The following is a 27,689-nucleotide window of genomic DNA, read 5'->3' as shown; positions in this document are numbered from 1 at the left end:
CAAATCATCTGGCTGCTGGTTACGCGCAGCCAGACACCAGGGCGGTTAGAAGAGCACAGGAGGGTGCGGTGCACATCAGAGAAGCTTTGAAAACCAGTTTCATGACTGGCCAGGCTACAGTGTGAAAGTTCTGTTTGTTTCTCCTTGATGATACCCCCCACCCCTTGGTTCACTCTACTTCCCTGTAAGTAACCATCCTCCCCTCCTCCCTTCGATCACCACTTGCAGAGGTAATAAAGTCATTGTTGCTTCACATTCTTGCATTCTTTATTAATTCATCACACAAATAGGGGGATAACTGCCAAGGTAGCCTGGGAGGGCTGGTGGAGGAGAGAAGCACAGGGAGGGCTGGTGGAGGAGGGAAGGACAAGGCCACAAGGACTTTAAAAGTTTAAAACTTTAATACTTATTGAATGCCAGCCTTCTGTTGCTTGGGCAATCCTCTGGGGTGGAGTGGCTATGTGGCCGGAGGCCCCCCCACTGCGTTCTTGGGCATCTGGGTGAGCAGGCTATGGAACTTGGGGAGGAGAGCGGTTGGTTACACAGGGGCTGTAGCAGCGGTCTGTGCTCCAGGCTGCTTTTCCTGCAGCTCAACCATATGCCGGAGCATATTAGTTTGATCCTCCAGCAGCCTCAGCATTGAATCCTGCCTCCTCTCGTCATGCTGCCGCCACCTTTCAGCTTCAGCCCTCTCTTCAGCCCACCACTTACTCTCTTCAGCCCACTATCTCTCCTCCTGGTCATTTTGTGCTTTCCTGCACTCTGACATTGTCTGCTTGCATGCATTCGTCTGTGTCTTGTCAGTGTGGGAGAACAACGTGAGCTCAGAGAACATTTCATCGTAAGTGCATTTTTTTTGCCTTCTAATCTTCACTAGCCTCTGGGAAGGAGAAGATCCTGTGATCCTTGAAACACGTGGAGAAAAAAAAGGGACAGTGGTATTTTAAAAAGATACATTTTATAGAACAATGGGTACACTCTTTCACAGTAAACCTTGCTGTTAACATTACATACATAGCACATGTGCTTTCGTTTCAAGGTCGCATTTTGCCTCCCCCCACCATGTGGCTAGCCCCTCACCCCTCCCCGTGGCTAACAGCGGGGAACATTTCTGTTCAGCCACAGGCAAGCAGCCCAGCAGGAACGGCACCTCTGAATGTCCCCTTAAGAAAAGCACCCTATTTCAACGAGGTGACCATGAATGATATCAATCTCCTGAGGATAACACAGAGAGATAAAGAACGGTTCCAGGTCCAGGGTGAGAAACAGTTCCTGTCTGTTGGGAAAACCGGTTTCTCCGCTTGCTTGCTATGAGCTATCTACAACTTCATCATCATCATCTTCCTTATCCCCAAAACCTGCTTCCGTGTTGCCTGCATCTCCATTGAAGGAGTCAAACAACACGGTAGTGGTGGCTGAAGCCCCTAAAATGGCATGCAGCTCATCATAGAAGCGGCATGTTTGGGGCTCTGACCCAGAGCAGCTGTTTGCCTCTCTGGTTTTCTGGTAGGCTTGCCTCAGCTCCCTAAGTTTCACGCGGCACTGCTTTGGGTCCCTGTTATGGTCTCTGTCCTTCATGCCCTGAGAGATTTTGACAAAGGTTTTGGCATTTCGAAAACTGGAACGGAGTTCTGATAGCACGGTTTCCTCTCCCCATACAGCGATCAGATCCCGTACCTCCCGTTCAGTCCATGCCGGAGCTCTTTTGCGATTCTGGGACTCCATCATGGTCACCTCTGCTGATGAGCTCTGCACTCATCTGCAGCTTGCCACGCTGGCCAAACAGGAAATTGAAATTCAAAAGTTTGCGGGCTTTTTCCTGTCTACCTGGCCAGTGCATCTGAGTTGAGAGTGTTGTCCAGAGCGGTCACAATGAAGCACTCTGGGATAGCTCCCGGAGGCCAATACCATCTAATTGCATCCACAGTACCCCAAATTCGACCCGGCAAGGCCGATTTCAGCGCTAATCCCCTTGTCGGGGGTGGAGTAAGGAAATCGATTTTAAGAGTCCTTTAAGTTGAAAAAATGGGCTTCGTCGTGTGGACGGGCGCAGGGTTAAATTGATTAATGCTGCTAAATTCGACATCAACTCCTAGTGTAGACCAGGGCTAAGATTTTGATCTCCGAGTGATGCTATTAGCTATGTATACCCCCACCTTTGTAATCCTGCTGGGGGTGTTCATAAGTGAGAAAGCACAATGAGAAACATACATGGTACATTGCACACTTTATTAAAATTTAGCCACAAAAACTGAAACTAGTACAATAATTGGACAGGGGAAAATATTAGCCCATGTGGTTTGAAATTTAACTATTTAAAATATGTTAAATGCCTTGTACAAAGAGCTGAGCAATTATCACAAAAAGGCATTTCAAAGCTGCTTTGCATTATACTCTTTAAAATTTAACCTTTAATTCTCGGTGTGATACAGAAAATAAAGCTAATATTCAAGAAACACAATTGTAATAGTCTAGTTTCAGACAGCTACATGTTGTGATTATTTTAATGTATTAAAGCTATTGGATATAATCCGTCCAGCATCTGATACATTTTAGCACAGTGAACTTATATCTCTTTCGCTGCAGCCGATGCTGCAGCAGGATGTAGAAAGTAGCGAAACCACTTCCCGCCTTTTTTGTATAGACTTTTGCCTGGTTCCTCTTAAGTCTCTCTCAGGCTGGGGTTTGATGTTAAGGGTTTCTTCCCTCATGGGTTCTGGATTCTGAATGCCATATTCCAAGGGTTCTGTTGAATCACTGTTTCCATGTGGCAAATGCAGGTGCCTCTCTCTGTCTTCTGATAAAAATTAGAAACAAACTAAAATTAGAGGGCATAGAATCCTTAGTGTAGACTTTCAGCTCTAATAGAAAAGATAAATTAGCCTTCACCAAAGAAACCAAAAGGTCAAAGGTATTCTCACCTCATTCTGGTTCATTGGGCATGTCTATTGTGGTCTGAATGATTAGGATTTACCTGATCATTAACATTTATTTCACCAGAATTGTACTGAAACAGATGTCTGAGAATTAAAGAACCTATTAATATTCCATTAAAGAATCTGTAATTCTTTTACAGCTTGTCTGTGCAACTGTTTAAGTGAGGACAACAAATCTGTTATCTGTTGGTGCAGTTGTTTTGGTGGCTGAAACTAACTGTACATTTGTTTTGAAGTACTAACAGTGCCGCTTCATTCTGACAATTACTTTTAAAATCAACATCCTGTACTATGACAGGGCAGTGGTTCTCAGACTAGGGCCGCCGCTTATTCAGGGAAAGCCCCTGGCGGGCCGGGCCGGTTTGTTTACCTGCTGCTTTCCGCAGGTTTGGCTGATTGCAGCTCCCACTGGCCGCGGTTCTCTGCTCCAGGCCAATGGGGACAGCGGGGAGCAGCACAGGCCAAGGGACATGCTGGCCGCCCTTCCTGAAGCCCCCATTTGCCTGGAGCGGCGAACCGTGGCCAGTATCTGCGATTGGCCGAACGTGTGGACGCAGCAGGTAAACAAACCGGCCTGGCCCGCCAGGGACTTTCCCTGAACAAGTGGCAGCCCTAGTCTGAGAATCACTGTGGTAAGGTACATTCCTTCCTGCAGTTCAAGTGCCATTGCTTTGTGTATCAGATATGAATAGTTCCAAGATTTTCAAAAAATTATACCCTAGTATTGCAAATTGTTTCTCAGCTGTTTGTAATTCAGGTGCATTTTAAGGAATATTTTGAAGCTCTCAATACAATGTGGTGCGCTCTTGAAAAAAGAGAATAAGGATCATAAAGTACAGCAACATCCACTCCTTGCCTAATACAGAGTTAAGTGATTTCCCCATTTGGCCAGTTCTCTAAAATATTTTGCAGAAGTATTTCTAGCCAAACTTTTTTCTCTGCATGCAGCCATGAGCTTCAAGCTTTCACTAGTGTAAGAGTTTCAATGAAAATAGATGCTTGACTGGAAAACATTAAATACATAGAATGGTTTCCTAAAACTAAACTCACTTATTTAATCCTTTATAATTAAGGTCCCAAATTTTGAGTCCAAATCACTAGCAATGCATATTACATGGGTATGACTTTAATGTATATTGCTGAATTTTCTGAAACTTCCCAGTAATTTGCAAATTAGTTTGTACTGTAAAACATCTTGGGAGAAAGCCATGCCTCTTGAAGACAATGGCAAAACTTCTATTCACTTCAAAGGTGGCAGGATTTTCCCCCCTTGACATAAAAACTAGGGTTGAGAATTTCAAAACTAAGTGTTTAGCACATAGTTGGCTTGAAAATCTCAAGCTAGATCCTTTTTTATTTAAAAAAACAAACCTAAGCTAGGTAAGTTTCAGAGAAACATAGTGCAAAGTTGTACAATTTCACTTCCTTGTCTGAAAGAAAGCTCCCACAATACCGACTCAAGAAATACATTTCATGGAGATAAAAGAAACTAAGCATCCAATTGTGCCCTTATAGGCATCCAGGTGACACCACCCCCTGTGAATTCAGTTAGATTTGTGAATGCATATGAGGGAAGAAGTGAGCCAACTGCACATAACCCAGCACTTACCAAATAGATCTTTTGGATCATCAGTCAGATGCCTTCTCCATCGGGATCCCCCACACGTGAAGACAACAGCTCTTATGAAGTCTCTCCCACAAAGCTTCATATAATTCCCTTCACCTTTTACGTCAGAGACTGCTATCAGGAGAGAGATTAAAACCAAACCCAGGATTGCACCCTTCATTTTGCAGAACTAACACCTGTTGGATCAGAATTCAGTGGAGAAGAAAGAGGGCCAGCAAAGCCAAATCTGAGGATTCTGCTGAATCCAGCCTATTTATATACAATATCCATTGACTCTATAGGGCAAGGGCAATTTTCATGAGGCTTTAATGTTTGTCAAGCATGTGAGTTAATCAGCTGTTTCTGGTAACATTTTAAGTGCTTTAGGATTTCCACTTGGATTCTGAGCAAACAATTATTAAAGGGTATATTTAGGTAGCACTATTGCTTAACAATGGAAGCATATCCAGTAGTGCGGCATATTTATAGAGCACTAGCTTAGATCAACACTACTAATGAGTATTTTCTGCAAAAATGAATGGAAGTTTTATTGCATGTTTCACACATTTAACTGTGTATGTTGTTTTTGATTGTAGAAAAGCTCAGTCTACAGCAGCCAATTTCACAACTGTGCTAATTATGACCATTTAAATAGAGATCTGGTCATTTCTGTTACTGAAAATCTCAAGCTACAGAGCGATTTAACTTTTTTCAGTTATTTAGTTCTCATTTATTTAATCATATGCCTATTCATCATTTTTGCTCTTGCTAAGTGTTCCTTCATGTAATTTGGCAATTGTGTTTAAAAATATGGGCCAGATTTTCAAAGTTAGGCACACTGATCCATTTCACATACTGAATTTATTCATGTGGATACTTTTTGTGCACCAGTAAATCAGGTATTTGCACATGCACATGGCAAAATAGGCACCAAATTTGCTTCTGCACACAAGATGTCTTTATGCAATCAACTAGATGGTGCACATGTGTATATGTGCAGTTGTATGTGGCTAGTTTTGAAAATCTGACCCTGTAGATGTATGGTGTTAAAAGGCAATTTAAATTTAAAACAACAGGGAATATGGTAGAAAATGAATTATTTCCACATGCTCAAAACAAACTGCAAAATAGCTATAATTATTCTATCAATTTTTTTCGAACATAATGTAAGAATGGCCTTATTGGGTCAGACCAAAGGTCCATCTAGACCAGTATCCTGTCTTCCGACAGTGGCCAGTGCCAGGTTCCCCAGAGGGAATGAACAGAGCAGGTAATCAAGTGATCCATCCCCTGTCGCTCATTCCCAGCTTCTGGCAAACAGAGGCTAGGGTAGTGGTTCTCAGACTAGGGCTGCCGCTTGTTCAGGGAAAGCCCCGGCGGGCCGGACTGATTTGTTTACCTGCCGTGTCCGCAGGTTCGGCCAATCGCGGCTCCCACAGGCCGCGGTTCGCTGCTTCAGGCCAATGGGGGCTGCAGGAAGGGCAGCCAGCACATCCCTTGGCCCACACTGTTTCCTGCAGCCCCATTGGCCTGGAGCAGCGAATCATGGCCAGTGGGAACCGCGATTGGTCGAACTTGCAGACACAGCAGGTAAACAAACCGTTCCGGCCCACCAGGGGCTTTCTCTGAACAAGCGGCAGCCCTAGTTTGAGAACCACTGGGCTAGGGACACCATTCCTGCCCATCCTGGCTAATAGCTATTGATGGACCTATCCCTCCATGAATTTATCTAGTTCTTTTTTGAACCCTGTTATGGTCTTGGCCTTCACAACATCCTCTGGCAAGGAGTTCCACAGGTTGACTATGCGCTGTGTGAAGAAATACTTCCTTTTATTTGTTTTAAACTGGCTGCCTATTAATTTCATTTGGTGACCCCAAGTTCTTGTGTTATAAGAAGTAGTAAATAACACTTTCTTATCTACTTTCTTTACACCAGTCATGATTTTATAGACCTCAATCATATCTCTTCTTAGCCATCTCTTTTTCAAGCTGAAAAGTCCCAGTCTTATTAATCTCTCCTCATATAGAAGCCATCCCATACCCCTAATAATTTTTCTTGCCCTTTTCTGAACCTTTTCCAATTCCAAATATATCTTTTTTTAAGATGGGGTGACCACATCTGCACACAGTATTAAGATGTGAGGGTATCATGGATTTATATAGAGACAACATGATATTTTCTGTCCTATTATCTATCCCTTTCTTAATTATTCCCAGCATTCTGTTTGCTTTTTTGACTGCTGCTGCACATTGAGTGGATGTTTTCAGAGAACTATCCACAATGACTCCAAGATCTTTCTTGAGTGGTAACAGCTAATTTAGACCCCATCAGTTTATATGTATAGTTGGGATTATGCTTTGCAATGTCGCATTACTTTGCATTTATCAACATTAAATTTCTTCTGCCATTTCATTGCCCAGTCAACCAGTTTGCCTGGGTCTTAACTATCTTTAGTAATTTTGTATCATCTGCAAATTTTGCTACCTCACTATTTACCCCTTTTTCCAGATCATTTATGAATATGTTGAATAAGACTGGTCCCAGAACAGATCCCTGGGGGACACCACTATTTACCTTGCTCCATTCTGAAAACTGACCATTCATACCTACTCTTTGTTTCCTATCTTTTAACCAGTTACCAGTCCATGAGAGCACCATCCCTCTTATCCCGTGGCAGCTTACTTTGTGTAAGAGCCTTTGGTGAGGGACCTTGTCAAAGGCTTTCTGAAAAATCTAAGTACACTATATCCACTGGATCCCCTTGGTCCACTTGCTTGTTGACCCCTTCAAAGAATTTTAGTAGATTGGTGAGGCATGATTTCTCTTTACAAAAACCATGTTGACTCTTCCTCAAGAAATTATAAAAAAAGAAAAGAAGTACTTGTGGCACCATAGAGACTAACAAATTTATTTGAGCATAAGCTTTTGTGAGCTACAGCTCACTTCATCGGGTGCATTCCGATGAATTATGATCATCTATATGTCTAACAATATTGTTCTCTATTACAGTTTCAACCAATTTGCCTGGTACTGAAGTCAGGCTTACAGACCTGTAATTGCCAGGATCACCTCTGGAGCCCTTTTTAAAAATTGCCGTCATATTAGCTATCCTCCAGTCATCTGGTACAGAAGATGATTTAAATGATAGGTTACAGACTACAGTTAGTAGTTCTGCAATTTCACATTTGAGTTCCTTCAGAACTCTTGGGTGAATACATCTGCGAATACAGACTAACACGGCTGTTACTCTGAAACCCATCTGGTCCTGGTGACTTATTGCTGTTTAATTTATCAATTTTTTCCAAAACCTCCTCTAATGACACCTCAATCTGGGACAGTTCCTCAGATCTGTCACCTAAAAAGAATGGCTCAGGATTGGGAATCTCCCTCACATCCACAGCCATGAAGACCGATGCAAAGAATTCATTTAGTTTCTCCGCAATGGCCTTATCGTCCTTGAGTGCTCCTTTAGCACTTCGATCGTCCAGCGGCCCCACTGGTTGTTTAGCAGGCTTCCTGCTTCTGATGTACTTAAAAAAAAATTGCTATTACTTTTTGAGTCTTTGGCTAACTGTTCCTCAAATTCTTTTTTGGCCTTCCTCATTGTATTTTTACATTTCATTTGCCAGTGTTTATTCTCCTTTCTATTTTCCTCTCTAGGATTTAACTTCCACTTTTTAAAGGATGCCTTTTTGCCTCTCACTGCTTCTTTTACTTTGGCTCTTTTTTGGTTCTCTTACCATGTTTTTTAATTTGGGGTATACATTTAAGTTGAGCCTCTATTATGGTGTCTTTGAAAAGTTTCCACGCAGCTTGCAGAGATTTCACTTTTGGCACTGTACCCTTTAATTTCTGTTTAACGAAACTCATTTTTGTGTAGGTCCCTTTTCTGAAATTAAATGCTACAGCGTTGGGCCACTGTGGTGTTTTTCCTGTCACAGGGATATTAAATTTAATTATATTATGGTCACCATTTCCAAGCGGTCCTGTTGTAGTTACCTCTTGGACCAGATCCTGTGCTCCACTTGGGGCTAAATCAAGAATTGTCTCTCCTCTGGTGGGTTCCAGGACCAGCTGCTCCAAGCAGCAGTCATTTAAGGTGTCAAGAAACTTTATCTCTGCATCCCGTTCTGAGGTGACATGTACCCAGTCAATATGGGGATAACTGAAATCCCCCATTATTATTATTGAGCATTTCACAGTCTCCCTGAGCATTTCACAGTCACTATCACCATCCTGGTCAGGTGGTCAGTAATATATATATATATATAATAGTAACCCTATATTCTTATTATTAGAGCATGGAATTTCTATCCATAGACATTCTATGGTACAGTTTGATTCATTTATGATTTTTACTTCATTTGATTCTACGCTTTCTTTCACATATAATACCATTCCCCCACCAGCACGACCTGTTCTGTTGTTCCGGTATATTTTGTACCCCGGTATTACTGTATCCCATTGTTTATCCTCATTCCACCAAGTTTCTGTGATGCCTATTATATCAATATCCTCATTTAATATGAGGCACTCTAGTTCACCCATTGTCTTATTTAGACTTCTAGCATTGGTATATAAGCACGTTAAAAACTTGTCTCCTTTTAGCTGTCTGCCATTACACAGTATAATTGAATGGGACTCTTTTTTTATTTGACTGTTTTTGATCAGACACTGCCTGTATTTTATTTTGGTAACATCTGAAAGAGCATGGTTGAGAAGCTTTATGACTATGCTGCATAGGCCCTGTAAAGAGAGATTTTGAAATCTGTGACACTGCTCTGTGATCTATCTGTATTATTTTGTTGGTATGGTATTGCTATGCCTGTCATGTCTGTAGGTCCCTAAAGCATTATTTTGCAATAACACATGCTTAAGAAAATTGCTATGGTTTGGACAATTGAGGTCAGAAATTCACTATTTAGAAACAAACTACATGAGCAACCTCGATGATCTTTATCACTTCCTAGCATCAAAAGTGTTTCCCAGCACCATGGTATTAAACTTTAATTGTTTTGCGTAGGGCGAATTACTGCGTGTTATGGGTGTGATGGAAAGGGCATTTCACAAAGGTAGTGAAAATGCCCTTTCCATCACACCCATAACACGCAGTAATTCACGGTAAGTAAACAACTATCTTCACTGATGAAAAGAAATGGTGTATTTTTTTGTCAGATTTTTAATAATGATTAACACATGATTCACCTCAATGGTTCTTGTCTCAGAAACATATGTGAATTTGTTCTCTGTCAAGGGTCAAGCTTGCAGTTTTGTCATAAAGTGTGTAATGTCAAAGGAAATGAATGGTAATGGGTCTCTAAACGATGTACAATTTTGAGGTTGTCTTTAAACATTGAGCATTCACTGTAAAACAAATGAGACAGACTAAATGTTCTGTACATTTCAAAAATAAGGCCCTTTGCATAACAACACTCAAGGACAGAACAGATATTGCATTCATCAATTGACGGGCAAGCATTTCACTTCAAAGCATTGATTTTATTTTTCCTGTGTTTAGAGATGAATCTCTCCCTAACTGCAGATAACGGGCTAGAACTTGGAATAATATTGTTAATTGGTCACATGGGAAGATGACCCATTTTTATGGACAACCAATACCCCAAATCCTCTAGGATAATATAGTTGTCCTCATGTAAGGATGCCCAGGTCCAGTATCATTATTCAATAGAACTAGCAGTGTGGTCCACAGAGAGTGTAAAGTGCCTCTGTGCAAGGAATCCATGTTCAAATCTGGCCAGTCATTCATCACTGTGGAATGATTTGTGGGGGTACTGTGTTATCTGCCTTAGTAGCTTTTACTGGCTACTTGCTGAAGTTTAGTTGTACCTGCTTGAGGAGCTCTGCCTTTATCGTTAGCTGTGGTTTGAATGCAGATCGCATGGGATCTGAAAAATATCTTGCTCACTCACTATATGATAAAAAGAAAAGGAGGACTTGTGGCACCTTAGAGACTAACGATTCCTCCTTTTCTTTTTGCGGATACAGACTAACACGGTTGCTACTCTGAAACCTGTCACTATATGATGTATTCCCAGGCAAGAGAATGCCAGGTTGAGAGCAAGAGACGGTAAATTGACTGCTTCTAATGCAGATTTGAGGCAATGTCTTGATTCCCACTGTGGTGGCCTAAATAGGAGTTCTCTTCCAGATTTTTTCTTCTTCTTCCTCTAATAAGTTAGGGCCTGACCAAGAGGCCAGTGACTCTAGTGGGTATCTTTCTCTTGCCTTCACTAGGTTTTGGCTCAGGCCCTTGATGTGCCATGTGATGTTGTCAGGAAGGCAAGGCTGAGGGAGTATGTGTGATGTTTGGACCTGAACCCTGTGAGGTTCATTGTGGTTCCTTCAGGGGGACAGTTTCACAGTCTCAGGTCAGTCCCAAAGAAAGCCCTGTCTCTTGGATAAATAAACTTTGTCTTTCAGGTCTGTTGTCTCTGAGCAGAGCTGTTGAGGTACTGAAGGATGAAGCACTACACTAGGTGTCCTGGACATAGGCTGTTTAGTGCTTTGAAAATAAAGACTGGGATGAAATCCTAGACTGAGGGTGAAATCTTGGCACTGGTGAAGTCTATGGGCTTTTTGCCAATGACTTCAGTGGGGCCAAGATTTCACCCCACAACCACAAGTATAATGCAATGGCTAATGTACAGGAATGATCTCTTGGACTGCAATAGCACCTCTACATATGCTTGGAGAAATTCTTAGTGTTTCAAATTGTCTGTTATGAACTTAGTTTTCTGCCATTGTGACTCAAGTTTCCAGCCCTCTCTTTACTTGGAACTTTACTGATCCATATGCGTAATAAGGAAGGACAGGATGTTCTGTTTGATTGATGCAATTGACTTGGGCATTGATACAGGATAATATACTGGAAGCTTAATTTATACTTAATTTGTGTGCAATGATGGGCATTTCCAGCGGAAAATTCAGGGCATTCGGTTTGATTCCACAAATACATTTGATGATGGAAAAATTGTTACCCTTTATTTAATACAATATTGCATTTTATGGTGATGGATTTTTTTTCTGCATAATTAAATGACAGGCTTCAGGATATACAGACACATAGGACATAATTATTTGTTGTCTTTTCCTTTGTTTACTGACTGAGAAGTATTATCAGTAAACTAGTGTTAACTGGCTAGAGCAGAGCCAATTATGTCATGTAAAGCATCCACCTGGAAAAGAAGAAAAAAGATACTGTATTGCATTGTAATTGTGCTTAAGAAAAGAAGTGATCTAAAAAGCCCCACTTAGTCCTAGATTAATGATATCCACATAACGGGTATCAAGAAGAAGGGAGAAGTAAATGGCAAAGTTAATTGCATGATGCTAGTTGCTTCCTTTTACAGGCTTACTGTTTCCTAAATAGCACCTTTAGAAATAACTGGTGTGGTAGTTTAAAGAGATTTCATGGCAGGTGGGACTGTGAAGCATGGATTTTCAGCATCATACTTGACGGCATAAACTTATTCAACCATAGAACCTTCTTTCTAAAAAAATGCTGGCCTGCAAGGCGGTACCTGTTCAGTAGGGCAACGTACACCATGCTGTAGTCCATTCACTTTATTAGTGGGAGTATTAGAGTGATCTGAGTCCACTGTGCTAGGCACTGTATATAACCCTAGAAAGACACTCTTGTCCAAAGAGCTAACACAAGAAATAGGCAAAACAGACAAAGGCCATGTCTACACTACAAAAGTACTCCGATTTTACAGAAGTCTATTTTTGGGAACAGCTTGTATAAAATCGAGTGCATGTGTCCACACTAAGCACATTAATTCGGCAGTGTGTGACTACAGTTCTGTGGCAAGCCTCGACATTCCGAGCGGTGCACTGTGGGTAGCTATCCCACAGTTCCCGCAGTCCCCGCTGCCCATTGGAATTCTGGGTTGAGCTCCCAATGCCTGATGGGGCCAAAAATTTGTCACGGGTGGTTATGGGTAAATGCCGTCAGTCAACCCTCCCTCCATCCCTCCGTGAAAGCAACAGCAGACAATCATTTCACGCTCTTTTCCCTGGATTGCCCAAGCAGACGCCACAGCACAGGAAGCATGGAGCCCGTTCAGCTCACCGCAGCAGTTATGACCATTGTAAACACCTCGCGCATTATCATGCAGTTTATGCAGAACCAGCACCTGAAAACCAGGCAAGGAGGCGACGGCAGCGCAGTGATGAGGACATGAACACAGATTTCTCTAAAACCGTGGTCCCAGCAATTTGGAGATCATGGTGTTACTGGGGCAGGCTCATGCCATGGTACGCCGATTCTGGGCACGGGAAACAAGCACAGAGTGGTGGGACCGCATAGTGTTGCAGGTTTGGGATGATTCTCAATGTCTCCAAAACTTTCGCATGTGTAAGGGCACTTTCATGGAACTTTGTGACTTGCTTTCCCCTGCCCTGAAGCGCATGAATACCAAGAGGAGAGCAGCCCTCACAGTTCACAAGCGAATGGCAATAGCCCTGTGGAAGCTTGCAATGCCAGACAGCTACCGGTCAGTCGGTAATCAATTTGGAGTAGGCAAATCTACTGTGGGGGTTGCTGTGATGCAAGTAGCCAACGCAATCATTGAGCTGCTGCTATCAAAGGTAGTGACTCTGGGAAATGTGCAGGTCACAGTGGATGGCTTTGCTGCAATGGGATTCCCTAACTGTGGTGGGGCTATAGACGGAACCCATATCCCTATCTTGGGACCGAACTACCAGGGCAGCCAGTACATAAACCACAAGGGGTACTTTTCAACGGTGCTGCAAGCACTGGTGGATCACAAGGGACGTTTCACCAACATCAACGTGGGATGGCCGGGAAAGGTTCGTGATGCTCGCATCTTCAGGAACTCTGGTCTGTTTAAATGGCTGCAGGAAGGGATTTACTTCCCAGACCAGAAAATAACTTTTGGGGATGTTGAAATGTCTATAGTTATCCTTGGGGACCCAGCCTACCCCTTAATGCCCTGGCTCATGAAGCTGTACACAGATATCCTGGACAGTAGTAAGGAGCTGTTCAACTATAGGCTGAGCAAGTGCAGAATGGTGGTAGAGTGTGCATTTGGATGTTTAAAGGGTTGCTGGCGCAGTTTACTGGCTCGCTCAGACCTCAGCGAAACCAATATTCCCATTGTTATTGCTGCTTGCTGTTTGCTCCACAATCTCTGTGAGAGTAAAAGGGAAATGTTTATGGTGGGGTGGGAGGTTGAGGCAAATCGCCTGGCCACTGAATATGCGCAGCCAGACACCAGGGCGGTTAGAAGAGCACAGGAGGGCGCGGTGCGCATCAGGAAAGCTTTGAAAACCAGTTTCATGACTGGCCAGGGTACTGTGCGATGCTTCTGTTTCTCCTTGATGGAAACCCGCCCCCTTGGTTGCCTCTAAAATCCCTGTAAGCCACCCGCCCTCCCCCCCTTCGATCACAGCTTGCTTGCAAAGGAAATAAAGTCGCTATCATTTAAAAAAACATGTATTCTTTATTAATTGATTATAAAAATAGGGAGATAACTCAAAAGGTAGCCCGGGTGGGGTGTGGGAGGAGGGAAGGAAAAGGCCACTTTAAAACTTCTTGAATGACAGCCTTCTGTTGCTTGGGCTGTCCACTGGGGTGGAGTGGTTGGGTGCCCAGAGCCTCCCCCACGCGTTCTTGGGCATCTGGGTGAGGAGGCTATGGAACTTGGCGAGGAGGGAAGGCAGTTAAACAGGGGCTGCAGCGGCAGTCTGTGATCCTGCTGCCATTCTGAACCTCCACCAGATGGCGGAGCATGTCCGTTTGATCCCGCAGTAGCCCCCAGCGTTGCCTCATGCCTCCTCTGATCTTCCTGCTGCCACCTCTCCTCACGTTCATCGGCCACTTTCCTGTACTCTGCTATTTTGTCCCTCCACACATTCTGCTGGGCTCTGCAGTGCCGGACGACTGCATGAGCTCAGAGAACATTTCATCGTGCGTGCATTTTTTTTCACCACCTTATCTGAGATAGCCTTTGGGACGGAGGAGGGAGGCTTGAAACATTTGCAGCTGCTGGAGGAAAAAAAGGAAGTGAAGTATTTAAAAAGATACACTTTACAGAACAATGGCTATACTCTTTCACGGTGAACAACACTATTCACATTACATAGCACATGTGATTTTGGTACAAGGTTGCATTTTACATCTTATATTGAGTGCCTGCGGCTTTGGTGTTAGAGATCACACATGCAGTGCCGGGCAGCAGAATTCAGCTTGCAGGCAGCCATGGTAAGCCATAGTCTTTTGGCTTCTGCAAACTTCAGCGCCCTCCTCTCCCATACCAAGCAAAGCAAGTTGAGTTGGCCATTTAGTGCTGCGGTTTTCCTGTTAACATGCAGTAGCAGAAACCAAACTAACTCCCTCGCCCATCCAATTCTCTGGGATGATTGCTTTACCCCTCACCCCACCATGTGGCTGGTATCAGGGAAGATCCCTGCTAGCCAAACGCGAACAGCTCAGTGCCAATGGCCCCCACTCCCACCGCGTGGCTAACTGCAGGGAGGATTTCTTTTCAGCCACAGGAAAACAGCCCAGTAGGAACGGCCACCTCTGTATGTCCCCTTAATTAAATTCCCCTATTTCAACCAGGTTACCATGAATGATATCACTCTCCTGAGGATAACACAGAGAGATAAAGAACGGATGTTGCTTGAATGCCAGCAAACACAGGGACCATACACTGCCAGGCTTTGTCATGCAATGATACCAGATTACTTGCTACTAGCATGGCGTGGTAAATGGATGACAGAATAAGGCTGCTCTCTCCAGAAACCTTCTGGAAAGGCTTTTAGAGTACCTCCAGGAGAGCTTCATGGAGATGTCCCTGGAGGATTTCTGCTCCATCCCCAGACACATTAACAGACTTTACCAGCAGCTGTACTGGCCACGAATACATCCCAAGTCCTCAGGGCTACTTAATCATTAAAAAACACTTGCTTTTATAACATGTATTATATTTAAAAAGATACACTCACCAGAGGTCCCTTCTCCGGCTGCGTTGGATTGGGAATTTCAGTCAGGGTGATAAAAAGATCCTGGCTGTCAGGGAGAATGGTGTGCTGTGTGCTCTCCTCAAGCTCGTCCTCCTTCTCCTCATCTTCCCCGTCCGCAAAATCCTCAGGCATGGGGGAGAGTACCCCATCATTGGAGTCCACGGACAGAGGTGGGGTAGTGGTGGTGGCTCCCCCTAGAATTGCATGCAGCTCAGCATAGAAGTGGCATGTCTGGGGCTCTGTCCCGGAGCGTCCGTTTGATTCTTTGGTTTTCTGGTACACTTGTCTGAGCTCCTTAAGTTTCACGCGGCACTGTGTTGCGTCCCTGCTGTAGCCTCTGTCCCTCATGGCCTCGGAGATTTTTTTGAAATGTTTTGGCATTTTGTCTTTTGGAACATAGTTCCGATAGCACGGATTCCTCTCCCCATACAGCGATCAGATCCAGTACCTCCCGTTCGGTCCATGCTGGAGCTCTTTTTCGATTCTGGGACTGCATGGTCACCTGTGCTGATGAGCTCGTCTGGCCAAACAGGAAATGAGATTCAAAAGTTCCCGGGGCTTTTCTTGTACACCTGGCCAGTGCATCCGCGTTCAGAGTGCTGTCCAGAGCAGTCATAATGGTGCACTGTGGGATAGCTCCCGAAGGCCAATACCTTTGAATTGCGTCCACACTAACCCTAATTCGAAATGTCGATGTCGATTTCAGTGCTAATCCCCTCACTGGGGAGGAGTACAGAAATCAGTTTTAAGAGCCCTTTATGTCGAAAAAAATGGCTTTGTTATTGGACGGGTGCAGGGTTAATTCGATTTAACGCTGCTAAATCCAACATAAATTCGTAGTGTAGACCAGGCCAAAGAGAAATAGTATCCACATTTTACAAAAAGGGATCTGAAGCACACAGCCTAAATAAGTGACGCATCCAAGGTCACACAGGACATCTGTGTCAGAGATGGTAACTTAACACAGATCGCGTGTCCCAGTCCAATGCCTTAACCACAAGACTATCTTTTCACCTGAATTTACTGCAGAATTTTCTGTGCTTAAAAAATTTAGAGAAGTTTTGTAACTTACAGTGGTAATTGTGCAATAATTTTTTTTGTAAGTGTCACAGTTATTACTTAAATTCTAAGCTCTTTGGGGCAGGAACATCTTTTTGTTTTGTTTGCACAGTGCCTAGTACAAGAAGGTCCGGGTCCATGACTAGGGCTCCTAGGCACTATGGTAACACAGATAATAATAGCTATTGTTTAATTCACCAAGTGCGGCTCTCATTAAGGTTAGCATTTTCTCTTCCCAAATAGATGGAGGGGATGGACAGCTCAGTGGTTTGAGCATTGGTCTGCTAAACCCAGGGTTGTGAGTTCAAAACTTGAGGAGGCCATTTAGGGATCTGGGGCAAAAATTGGGAGTTGGTCCAGCTTTGAGCAGGGGGTTAGACTAGATGACCTCCAGAGGTCCCTGATATTCTATGAATATTACTTTTACATACTGTTTTACACTGAAATCAGTGTGCTTTACAAAGGTGGGTAATAACCCCATTTTACTAATTGGGAAACTGAAGCACAGAGCAATTAAGTTACTTGCCCAGTGGTGCACAGACAGTGGTAGAGCCATGAATGGATTTAAGCAGTATAGTTCAGGGATCCAGATAATGAGTCTGCCAGACCCCACTGTAACATGGACGCACCAGTTATTAGAATGCCCAAGACCTTTGCAGACTGCTCTAGGAAGGACGACGGAGCCAGGGTTGTTTGATTTAATCAGCACATTCTCTGCCCACAGGAGAGCTTCAGGATAAATTGGCACAGATATGGCTGTTAAAAGAAAGGGGCGAGGTGAGCAGCAGGGATTCACCGCTTTAACATTGCTGCCTGTGTTAGCATGAAGTCCACAACAGCTGTACTCTAGGGAGATTCACTCAGTACTAGTCCAAGGAAACTGGAGAGACCTGGATTTTGGGACAGGAAAGTCCTTGCAGGAGCAAGGCAATTATTTTTCTGCCAGAGTAAAGATAAGGTGGAGAAAAGAGGCTAGTGAGTTTGCCAAGGAGAGGACAGCATTAATGTGACCCTCTATTCTGGATGGCTGGGAATGTGCATGCAGAATCAGCTGGACATGGAGATTACTCAGGCTAGGGATAAAATTTGTGTGTGTGTGTGTGTGTGTGTGTGTGTGTGTGTGTAGATGATCAAGAGGGTATGTTATAAGAGGGTATGTGATAAAACGTGCAGACCACACCGCTGACTCCTTCCTCTACCCTGAAAAAAAACAACAGACTCCTTTGACTGGCCTTAGAGAATTAGTGGAATATGTGTGAACTCTGCAGCTTTTGGGAGAAAATCCAAAAACTGTACCCAGTGGTTCCCCTCCTGGCTGCAGCTTTTCAATCAAGTGGAGTCTAAGTCCTGAATTGGACCTCATGTATCCCTCTAGTTCAGAAATCCTATTTTTATGCACGTATAAGAGCAGGAGCCAGCTGTGCTTTGAATCCATTCTTGCATTCCAAGTGTTGTTACACATTTATTATTAGCTAAACCTTTATTAGCTAAACCTTTTTCAACCTAGTTCTTTAAAATAAATGCTTAATGAAGGAAGAGGAACCCAGATAAGTATATGGGCATCTTAGGATCAACCCTCTTATCCAGTTAGTCGTACCTTATTACTATCTGAAGCAGTCATGTTCCTCAGCTCATACACACCTACAATTCCATTACTGTCCCCTATAAGAATGCAGTCTGTGTTTCTAGCAAAAAGCACAGTTGTGAATTTCACTCCCGGGTTGGCAAAAGTCACAATCAGGGGGTCCAAACTGAAACCAAAAAAGAGATGATGTTAGTATCTACTAGAAATGAGACCAATGGGGCATTTGTCTAGATGACTGTTACAGGAATCGGCTAATCCTAGTATTGCTGAATCTTTACTTTTCACTTTTATTATCTGGGCAAACTAAAATCTAAAGCCTTAAGTAATGGTGAAAGTGCATTTTGCGAGTTCTCTGATAAATACAACTCAAATCCCAACCCTCGCTAACCAGGGTATCCTGGCTATCTGAAAATCATCTGGTCTACTGCCTAATAGCTGGAGATTTTTCATTTTTTAGAATACAAACCATTTGCTTTTTAGTGACTGATACACTGGACCTAGTTCTCTGCTGCATTGCACTTGGTACAGTCATTTATGCTGGGCAAAGTGGGTGTGCAGTGCTATCATCAGTGTAAGCGAGTAGATAATTCTGATCTGACACCCTTTTATACTCACTTTTCATCAAAAACTGAAGAGGAGGAGAAGGGGCAGGTGTCTCAACCCCCACTGGTATCTGTTGCTCATGTGCAAAAGTCCCAAAAAGTTAAAGCTCAAGGATGTTTTTTAAAAACACATGGAAGTGGTAGAATCAGGACTCCTGTGGCAAAAGAGCAGCCCCCAGTTCCCTGAGCCATCCAGCGCCCAGCCCTGGATTTTCTTTAGTACATGCTACCTGTTGCCTGTACGGTGAATGCAATACATTGTTATTACATCTAAATGCTTTGTAATTATAATGGTCAGGCACCATTACCAACTGGGGCCTTTGGACACTACCATAATTAAATGTTTTATAAGAGTTAGTGTGTCTTTGTATTATTTCAGAATCCTATGCAAGAAAAGGTATCACTTACGTGCTGACACTCAGGTCCCAAATTTCCACTCTGCCTTCATTCACTGCTGCAAATACAAAGGCTGATTTTGGAGACCACATAATGTCATGAACAACATCAGTGGTGGAACTGAAAGTTAAAATGGGCCTTAGTGAATCTTGGCGCCATAAAATAATACTCCAGTCCGCAGAGCAGCTTAAAAACATGTCAGTACTGAATGGATTCCATGCTATCTTGTACACAGGACCCTTAACATGGGGGGGAAAAGGAATTGCATGTTACTCCAAAGCTAGCAGGCTGGGATTTTCAAAAGATCTTACGCGAACTAGGCGCCCAACTCCCAATTATTTTAAATGGGAGCTGGGTGCCCTTTGTGTCTTTGACAATCTGTCATTATATATTGCATTATATATATATATATATATATATATATATATATATAGACAATACTGACAATACTATTATTTCACTGTCATAGGCAGCGTATTCGGACAGCAAAGATCACAGGATGTGCTGTTTGTTCTAAGACCAAAAATATTTTGTTGGTGCTGTTGATGATTCAGTAGGGGTTTTGTTTTTCCCTCTGAGTCACTGCTGATTCAATGCCCTGTCAGGACGTTAGGAAAAACTACTCTTGGGAATGCAATCTGCTGGACGAGACAAAACTGAGGTGCAGAGCAATTGGGGTTGTTAAAACTCGTGTGGACATTTTACCATATTAACCCATGAGTTCCAGGTCAATGAGATCACTGATCTGATTATTAATTTTAAATAAAGCCAGGACTAAATTTAAATTAGTAGCAGTCAAAGCTTTAAGAAAGGATTAGTAATTCTTAAAGAATCTATATACTGAAGAGCATAATTTCAAAAGAGTTTTGAATCCTTTATATCTTGTAGCCTTCTTACTAAGCTACTTTGGCTTTGGTTTTAAAATCTGTGTTGCAAGTGTGTCGTCTTCTGAATATAACAAATTAAATAAACTTATTCCATATAATCAAACATTTTTTCTGAGATCTAACTGATCCAATCACTTTTTCTGTTATTTAATTTTACCTACCTTATGACCTCGGTAGGTCTCTAGGAACTGCTCATTATATGAACAAGAACATTTGTGAATATGTCCTTCTTCTGTTCCAGCCAGATATATATTAGTATTCTGAAACAAAAATCCAGATCTAGAATCATAGACTTTACGGTCAGAAGGGACCATTATGATTGTCTAGTCTGACTCCCTGCACAACGCAGATATTCCAAACTGGGATTCACCCTGTAGGATATTTATCCTGACATATTTAAAGAGCTGTGTGGAGTTTAGGCTGTGAAATTGCTGGGAGATGCGGAGCACTCAGATTCCCACGGACTTCAATAAGAGTTGTGTTTGTTCACCTGCCCTTGGGATCAGGCCCAAAGTCAATCAAAGCAACATAATTAAAACAGTAAAACTCACAAAATATAGGGGTTAGCTTGTTTGGTTTTCTCTCTGATCAGTTTTAGGTAATATTGTTCGCGCTTATGTAAATCAGAACCATTCTATAGCTACTGCTGGAGAAACATGGGCAACTGCAGTGCAAGCTTCCTCTATACCTGAATCCTGATCTCCATTTTTGAACTGTTTGGGGGCTTTCATTAGAGAGTAGCTACAATGCAGACATGCATGCAGTGATCTCGTGAGACAGGAAAAAATCACTTGGGAAAAGAAAGATTTCCAAATGTGTTTCATTGGTGACTTAAACCAACCTTGAATAAAATCAGCTAAAAGTAAAAGGCAAGTGTATTAATCTTCTGGCACCATACAGCTTTTCTTTTGAAATTTTCATTCATTCTTATCTGAATATTCACAGTTAGAGCAGCAGTTAGTGCTTGTCTAGCTTATGTCTCCAGAATCCAGGAGACTACTACAACTTAGTGTTTGTTTAAACACATAAGGTGAAATCTTCAGCTGTGATGGTCTAGCTCCATCAGTGTACACCAGCTGAGGATCTGACCTATAATGTTTTGTTCTGATAGATAAAACTTCAGCCAACTGAATTTGAAACATTAATAATCACAATGGATTTCCTGAGCCTACCCTTGGATGAAAGTCAAAGCACATTCCAGGTGCCTGTCGAGATATCAGAGCTTCACTTTTCTTTTCTTTTTCACCGGTTAGTTTTTTCCTTTCACTTGCGGTTCGCTTCAGTTTCATCAGATCTATGCAAATAGACAGTACATGAAATATGAATTTTATATGAAAGAGATAGTGACGTATTAGAACATTCTGAATAACTCATAAGTACTTCAGATATTTAACAATTCTGAAATGTTTTATCTACGGGCTGTTTACACAGGGAAATTGCCTGGAATAAGGTATTGTGCAATAGCCCAGTGTAGAAAGTCCTGAGAGAATATGCTCACCAGTGCAGCCTAGTCCTTTGCGTATAAGCCACTTAGTTATTCTGCCATCTGCTGAGATAGAGATTAATATCTCTCCTTTGTCATCTCCCGTTGTGCCCCTGTCCTGTTCGATCCACTTCAGCTGCCACACAGGACCTATATGCTTATCAAAAGATTCACTGAAATAAAGGAATGCACAAACAGAGCTATAAGTTAACAGAAATAAGGGAGAATGCATTTTGAAAACGTTATTACATAAGCAAAAAAAATGGTGTGTACATAACTTAGGAACAAACACTCTGGAGTGTGGGCATGTGTTAATTCGTTATTTTAATTTTCATGGGAGGTGGGGGAGGACTAGGTTGGATACGAGGAAAAACTTTTTCACTAGAAGGGTGGTGAGGCACTGGAATGGGTTACCTGTGGAGGTGGTGGAATCTCCATCCTTAAAAACCTCTAAGGCCTGGCTTGACAAAGCCCTGGCTGGGATGATTTAGTTGGGGTTGGTCCTGCTTTGAGCAGGGGATTGGACTAGATGACTTCCTGAGGTCCCTTCCAACCCTAATCTTCTATGATTCTATGAAAAGTCAGTGTTAAGACCTGTATCTATTGTTTTAAAAGTACATTTTAGAAAATATTTTTACATATTTAATTATAGAATAATGTTTAAAGGACTCAAGCACTTTTCTTTAGGTATCCGAATCGTTGTACTGGCGCTACTTCATGGTTGGCCTAATCTAGACTTTCATGGACATTTATACATATCAAAGTCTTCATGCCTGACAGTTTCTTTTCAAGTAAGTCCCAGGATTGTAGGGTACAGTGTAAATGTTTCAAATCAGAATTGAGAGACGTTAGCAAAGCTGGGAAGGGGGGAATTATCCAGCACTTCCCTGCATTCACTGAATCCATTTTTTCAAGAGCACTACTGTTCACTCATTTATTTAAATTTTAGCAATGGAATGGAATGTCCACAACTAACAAGACATGAAAGAAGTACAACAAGGTGGGGAATTTGTAATCTTACCTGCTGTCCAAAAGTGCTGTGGTATTATGGGTCTGTACATTATAGATGGCTACTGTGCCACTGTACATTCCAACTGCTAAAAGGTTTGGGTTTGCCAGAGAGAAATCCAATGCAGTAACACCATGATCACATTGATAAATACGCTCTGGCCACTGAACAGAAGAAAATAGCACATTTATTTCATTCTTCTGAGCGTTAGTTAATTGCTAGATTACCCACTATTTTTCTAAACCTACAAATGCTTTACCAGGTTCAACTTTAAGACTAGATTCTAAATAACTGAGACTACTATCTCCTGCTACAGTTGTCAAATTTGAAAGGAGCGCTGTGCAGAAATGTGACTTTTGTATTGTAAATTGAATTAGAGGTGGGTTTAAACTGAACCATGTAAATGACAACAATTTCCCTGAACTTTGGAGGGTTGGATAAAGTGGGATGGGATCCAGATCCCCACTACAACCTAAACCTGACATTTGAAAAAAAGCAAACCACCACTTCTAATTTTTGTACATCTCACAATTTAAAATCTAATCTTCTCTGCTTTTTATTCATGTGTTTTTCTAATCAGCAGAAGTTTAGTTGGAGGTAAACTGTAATGTAAGGTAATTTAGGTAGTCTAAGCTGGAGTGCTATGTTCATGCAATGTACCGTTTATAGACTGCAAATAAAGAATTGCATTGCCTACATGGACCAAATTTAGCCCTTGTAAGAAGATGCAACTCTACGGAAGCCATTGAATTTAACCATTGTCATCAGGGTACTCGTCTGAAAATAAGTATGTTTCAATACATGTCAGCTCTTAATTCTGATGCTTATGCACTCAGCTAATGCAGAGATGGAAATAACTTGATTATTGTTGATCTGTATTGTGTTAATTTCATGGTACCATAAATACTGATGTGATAGAACATCTAAACTGTTAGAGGGAAGGAGGGCACCAGTTAGAGGCTTATTCTGTACTCCTTAACTCAGGAATAACACCTTGGCTTTACCCTGAGTAATGTTTATAGAAGCACCACCATTGTTTAAATTTGATTGTGAGTATTCATTTTTACTGTGTGTTTAAAAAATTAGATTTTCAAGAATCAAAAATGTAAAACAAATATTGAGCCAAATCATTTTAGACCTTTACAGAACCATTTAGTGTGATGCAATTATCTCAACAGTTTGGGTGACTTCAAATTTGTCTGTATAATCAGAGTCAGTTGTAAAGGAGCTAACAGTCACAGACACATAGGGGCAGGTCATTATATAGTGCAATTTGGATCTTGGGGTTTCAGATAATTGGGATCCTACTGCATTTGAAGTGAAAATTAAATGTTATAGGAATAGTAAATGAATGTAACAATTCATTTCAATACAAATTTTATTGCATTCTCTCAGATAGATCTGATTTTTACAGGCATTTCACCTTTTTTAGTTCCACTGCCCAGCTTACTACACTTAGGGTCATATCTTACTCATCTCACTCAAAGGTAGTCTCACTTAAGTCAATAATATTTGTGTGCAAGCAAGATTTGGCCCTAAAGATGTAAGTATAAAAGCTTACTAGATCTTAGACGCTCTCTTCGAGGAACTGTCTAGCAATTACATACTGAAATGAGAATAAGACCCTGAGGTCCCGATCCTGCAAACTTTTAGTCATATAAAAGCTTGCAGAAATGGATGAGTGTATAAGAAATAGCATAGCTTTTAAACAAAATAATACAATAATAATAAAAATACAGTGCTCTTATACAACACTTTCCAACCCTAGATCTCAAATGACATTAAAAAGGGAAGTTTGGCTATATCTATACTGACTTGCAGTCTGGACTATGGGGTGTGAGTGTACACCAAAATGCTGCACTATAGTTCCCCAGCGTGGACACTCCAGGTGCAAACTAAAAAGTTCCTAATTTGCATTAGTGTAGACCTGTTAACATAGTCCTCTTCAAGCACAAACTAGGAACGTTTTGGTTCACACCCACAGTGTCCACACAAGGGCATTACAGTGCAGCACTTTGGTGCGCTCTGCTCTTCACACCCCCATAATCCGAAGTGTGGGGCAATGTAGACAAGCCCTACATCCTGATTTAACACATGGGGAAATTCAGATACAGAGAGATGAAGTTACTTGTCCAAGGTCATACAGCAGATGCGCACAAGTGGCAGTGCTGAGAAGAACCCAGACACATCTAAGCACATCTCTTTTACTTATTGAAAAGGGAACGCATCAGATTGGAGCAAAATTGAAAGAAGAGAGAGTTACAGAAATGTCCAGTTGCCTACCCAGTTATTCTCTGTTTTTTACTCTCATCCCAGATGTATCTGAATAAGAGCATTTTCCCTGATAGGTTATCGTCTTTTTTACTTGATTTGGTAATGAACTCAAATTTGAGTTGGTGACATTACAAAGTGTTTCCATGGAAATCTGCATCATGGCTAGGGCTGTGTGAAATATTTACAGTGAAGCTGGAAAACTTCAGAATGAGGTTTCTGCATTTTGTTTTGATTTCAGAAAATTTGATTTTGTGAAAAATTGAGTTTTCACATTTTTGAGTGAAAATTATTCTATATTAAAAGAAAACCCTCATTTTCATTTTTTTTAATTCAAAAATTTATTTTGGCAAGGATCACTATTCTCATAGAAACATCAACTTTTTAAATGTTATCTTTGAAATCTGCTGTTTATTGAAAATATCAGGACAAGTTACATTCTGCAGATGTTGAAATTAAATTTAAAATATCTACTTTTTTTCATGCAGCGCAAAATTTATTGCAGACGAGAAGATGGACTGGGAAGGGGAAACCCTAAATTTAAAATACAAATATCCTCAATTTGCAACTGTAGGAAGATTATGGGAAAACAAATGCACGGTAAATAAATTTGTTTTTATATTTGAAATGCTTAAAAGAGCTTTCCCTACTGTATAAAAATCTTTATAGGAGGAACTGCACGCCTGGATCTAATCCAGGTAATAGCTGAACTGATTAATTCATAATCTTGGCTAGGGGATTGGAAACGGAATACAGAGCTTTTCATTCTTAGGTTGCCCAGTCTAAGGCTATGTCTACACTGCGCAGCTTACAGAAGCACAGAAGCACGTGCTGCTAAAGCCTTGTCACTGTAAGGCACAAAGAGTAGCCTCTCTTTGTCACCAGGAAAGAGCTCTTCTTATGACAAAATAAACCTATCCCAATGAGGGTGGTAGCTTCGTCGGTGGGAGAGTGTCTCCTATCAACAAAGCGCTGTTCACACTGGCGGTTTGTCGTTAAAACGTATGTCCTTTGTCAATTAATGACGAAAGTGCAGTGTAGACATAGCCTAAGTTGGTTTAAACTGACTGTTCTAACCAGCTGTTTTATAGTCTTTGTGACATGAGTTCAGTTCCCTGTGGACAGATGTCCATATTACAAAACCACAGTACAGAGGGTGAATGGGCACAGAGACTACTTTCTATAGATACTTCCTCCAGGTCAAATCTGAGGCACATTGGCAGGCTATTGTGGAGCAAGTGTGCAGTACCCTTGTTCCCTTTGCTGTAACTGTCCTGCGAATAAGAGGAGATCTTTAGTCTCCAGTGTTTTCTAGCATTTTTCACGAGCAGTAAGGTAGTTTAGACATTTTAAAAATAAGAATTGTTAATTATTATCCATTTTCCAGAAGGGGTTCAGTCTGGGCTAACAAAATAACATTACTGCTATATGTCTTGCTTTCTCAAGCAAAGGGAAACTCAATGATCTGCTATTAAACCATAAAAAATTATTACAGCAAAAAAAGTCTTAAAGTAACAAGAACTAAAATAAATTGTGCTTTAGCTCTACTTGTGTTACCATAGGGTTCTTGAGTGACCAGCAGCAAGCCAAGCCTTTCTTCTGTTCTTGAAAACCAAATTGCCCATAACCAACAGCCAAAAGATCCTAAAACCCAAAAGTACAGATTGGTGGATATACTTCAATTAAATCAGAAATTTAAAGCTAGAATTTTAAGTGGCAGCTTTCTGCCAGCAGTTAAGTGTGCAAATCCTTCTACTTAGATAACTTAGTACCCAGTACAAAGTACACAGCCTCAGTAATGTAGTCATATAAGCAAAGTAAGGTAATTACAGTAAATAAGATTTAGAGTCAGATTCTAATGCAGTAAGTGTAAGGCACTACTCACTATGCATGAGTGAAAATTAATTGCAAGTGCAATTTTAGTGAGCACAAATTGTGCCCAAAAAAAGGGAGGCCCCTATAAAAATCTGTCCATTTTATATAGGTGTATACAAAGTGTTTTATAAACATATTTTAATGTGCAGTATTTGATACAATATGGTAAATGTTTCCAGGGTTTAATATTTTGAGGAGGGAAGACAAATAATATTTTTATGATTGCCACCGCTCTTTACACCTTGTGGTTTATAAGTAACAAGCAAGGCCCTTACTCTTCAACTCCTTTAAATTGTATTTTTCTACATAAAACAACCATTTGTTTGTGAAATAAGCATTTTGAAAATAAGCATCTTAATGGTCTTATAATTCTTAGTTTGTGGCTAGTCAGTATGAACATATGGATCAGTATCCAACAGGCCAACGGATTTATACCAATTTACATCTGAAGATCTGGCCCAAAGACCTTATATGTGGCCATATTTCCTCCCTTTTTCCCCTTAGGTAGTCTGATTGTCTTTATATTCCTCCTCCCCCATTTTTACCTTCTTCCCCTACATGGTTATTTTTGTTGTCACCTTGGGAAAGCTAAATCAAGAAATGAGATGTATACTGCTCTGACACTAAAGAGCTCTGAGGTCATTCTGAGCTCCACAGGAAGTGAGTTCTACAATCTTGTATGAACTGCTGTGAAAGCTGTGCCTGCCATTCTCATGAGTCTTACTCTCAAGGTTGTTGGTGTCCTCATTCCTGAGAAATGCAGCGGTCTAGGGAGATCATTGTCACAGAGTAAGAGGTGGTCTCTACACTATCTTGGATCAATGCCATGAATAGTCTTAAAGATTAGTGCTGAGATTTTGAATTTGACCCAGAATTCTATAAGCGTGTAGTTATCTGAACTGTAGTTCAGAACTGTAGTTATCTGAACCTGGTCAAGTGCTCTTTGAGACCAGTGCTGCTGAGAAGGTA

The 27,689-nt window shown here is 41.6% G+C and overlaps 1 protein-coding gene across 3 annotated transcripts in view; it reads right to left on the bottom strand.

Moving 5' to 3' along the window:
* Positions 1-11,542: 11,542 nt before the first annotated feature.
* The window catches only part of DNAI4 (dynein axonemal intermediate chain 4), a 31,681-nt gene continuing 15,534 nt past the window's right edge, over positions 11,543-27,689 (bottom strand). Inside the window, exons 9-17 of one of the 3 annotated variants that reach the window (XR_012160452.1) lie at positions 26,403-26,489; positions 22,587-22,738; positions 21,581-21,738; positions 21,255-21,376; positions 20,244-20,342; positions 19,208-19,434; positions 18,210-18,363; positions 15,536-16,073; positions 14,009-14,573 (exon numbers count right to left, since the gene is read on the bottom strand). Coding sequence is in view for 2 of the 3 variants with exons in the window: in XM_073357407.1 (XP_073213508.1) it covers positions 11,695-11,739; positions 18,210-18,363; positions 19,208-19,434; positions 20,244-20,342; positions 21,255-21,376; positions 21,581-21,738; positions 22,587-22,738; positions 26,403-26,489 (1,044 nt within the window). In the remaining variant the exon portion in view is untranslated. Of the gene's footprint in view, positions 11,740-14,008; positions 14,574-15,535; positions 16,074-18,209; positions 18,364-19,207; positions 19,435-20,243; positions 20,343-21,254; positions 21,377-21,580; positions 21,739-22,586; positions 22,739-26,402; positions 26,490-27,689 lie in introns of those variants that run through there. The other 2 variants (XM_073357407.1, XM_073357408.1) reach the window with 2 other exon arrangements.

The sequence above is a fragment of the Lepidochelys kempii genome, chromosome 8, assembly GCF_965140265.1.
Source record: "Lepidochelys kempii isolate rLepKem1 chromosome 8, rLepKem1.hap2, whole genome shotgun sequence".
Taxonomy (NCBI): Eukaryota; Metazoa; Chordata; order Testudines; family Cheloniidae; genus Lepidochelys; species Lepidochelys kempii.
The sequence above is the reverse complement of the archived record's forward strand: the minus strand, read 5'-3'. Positions and strand labels throughout refer to the sequence as shown.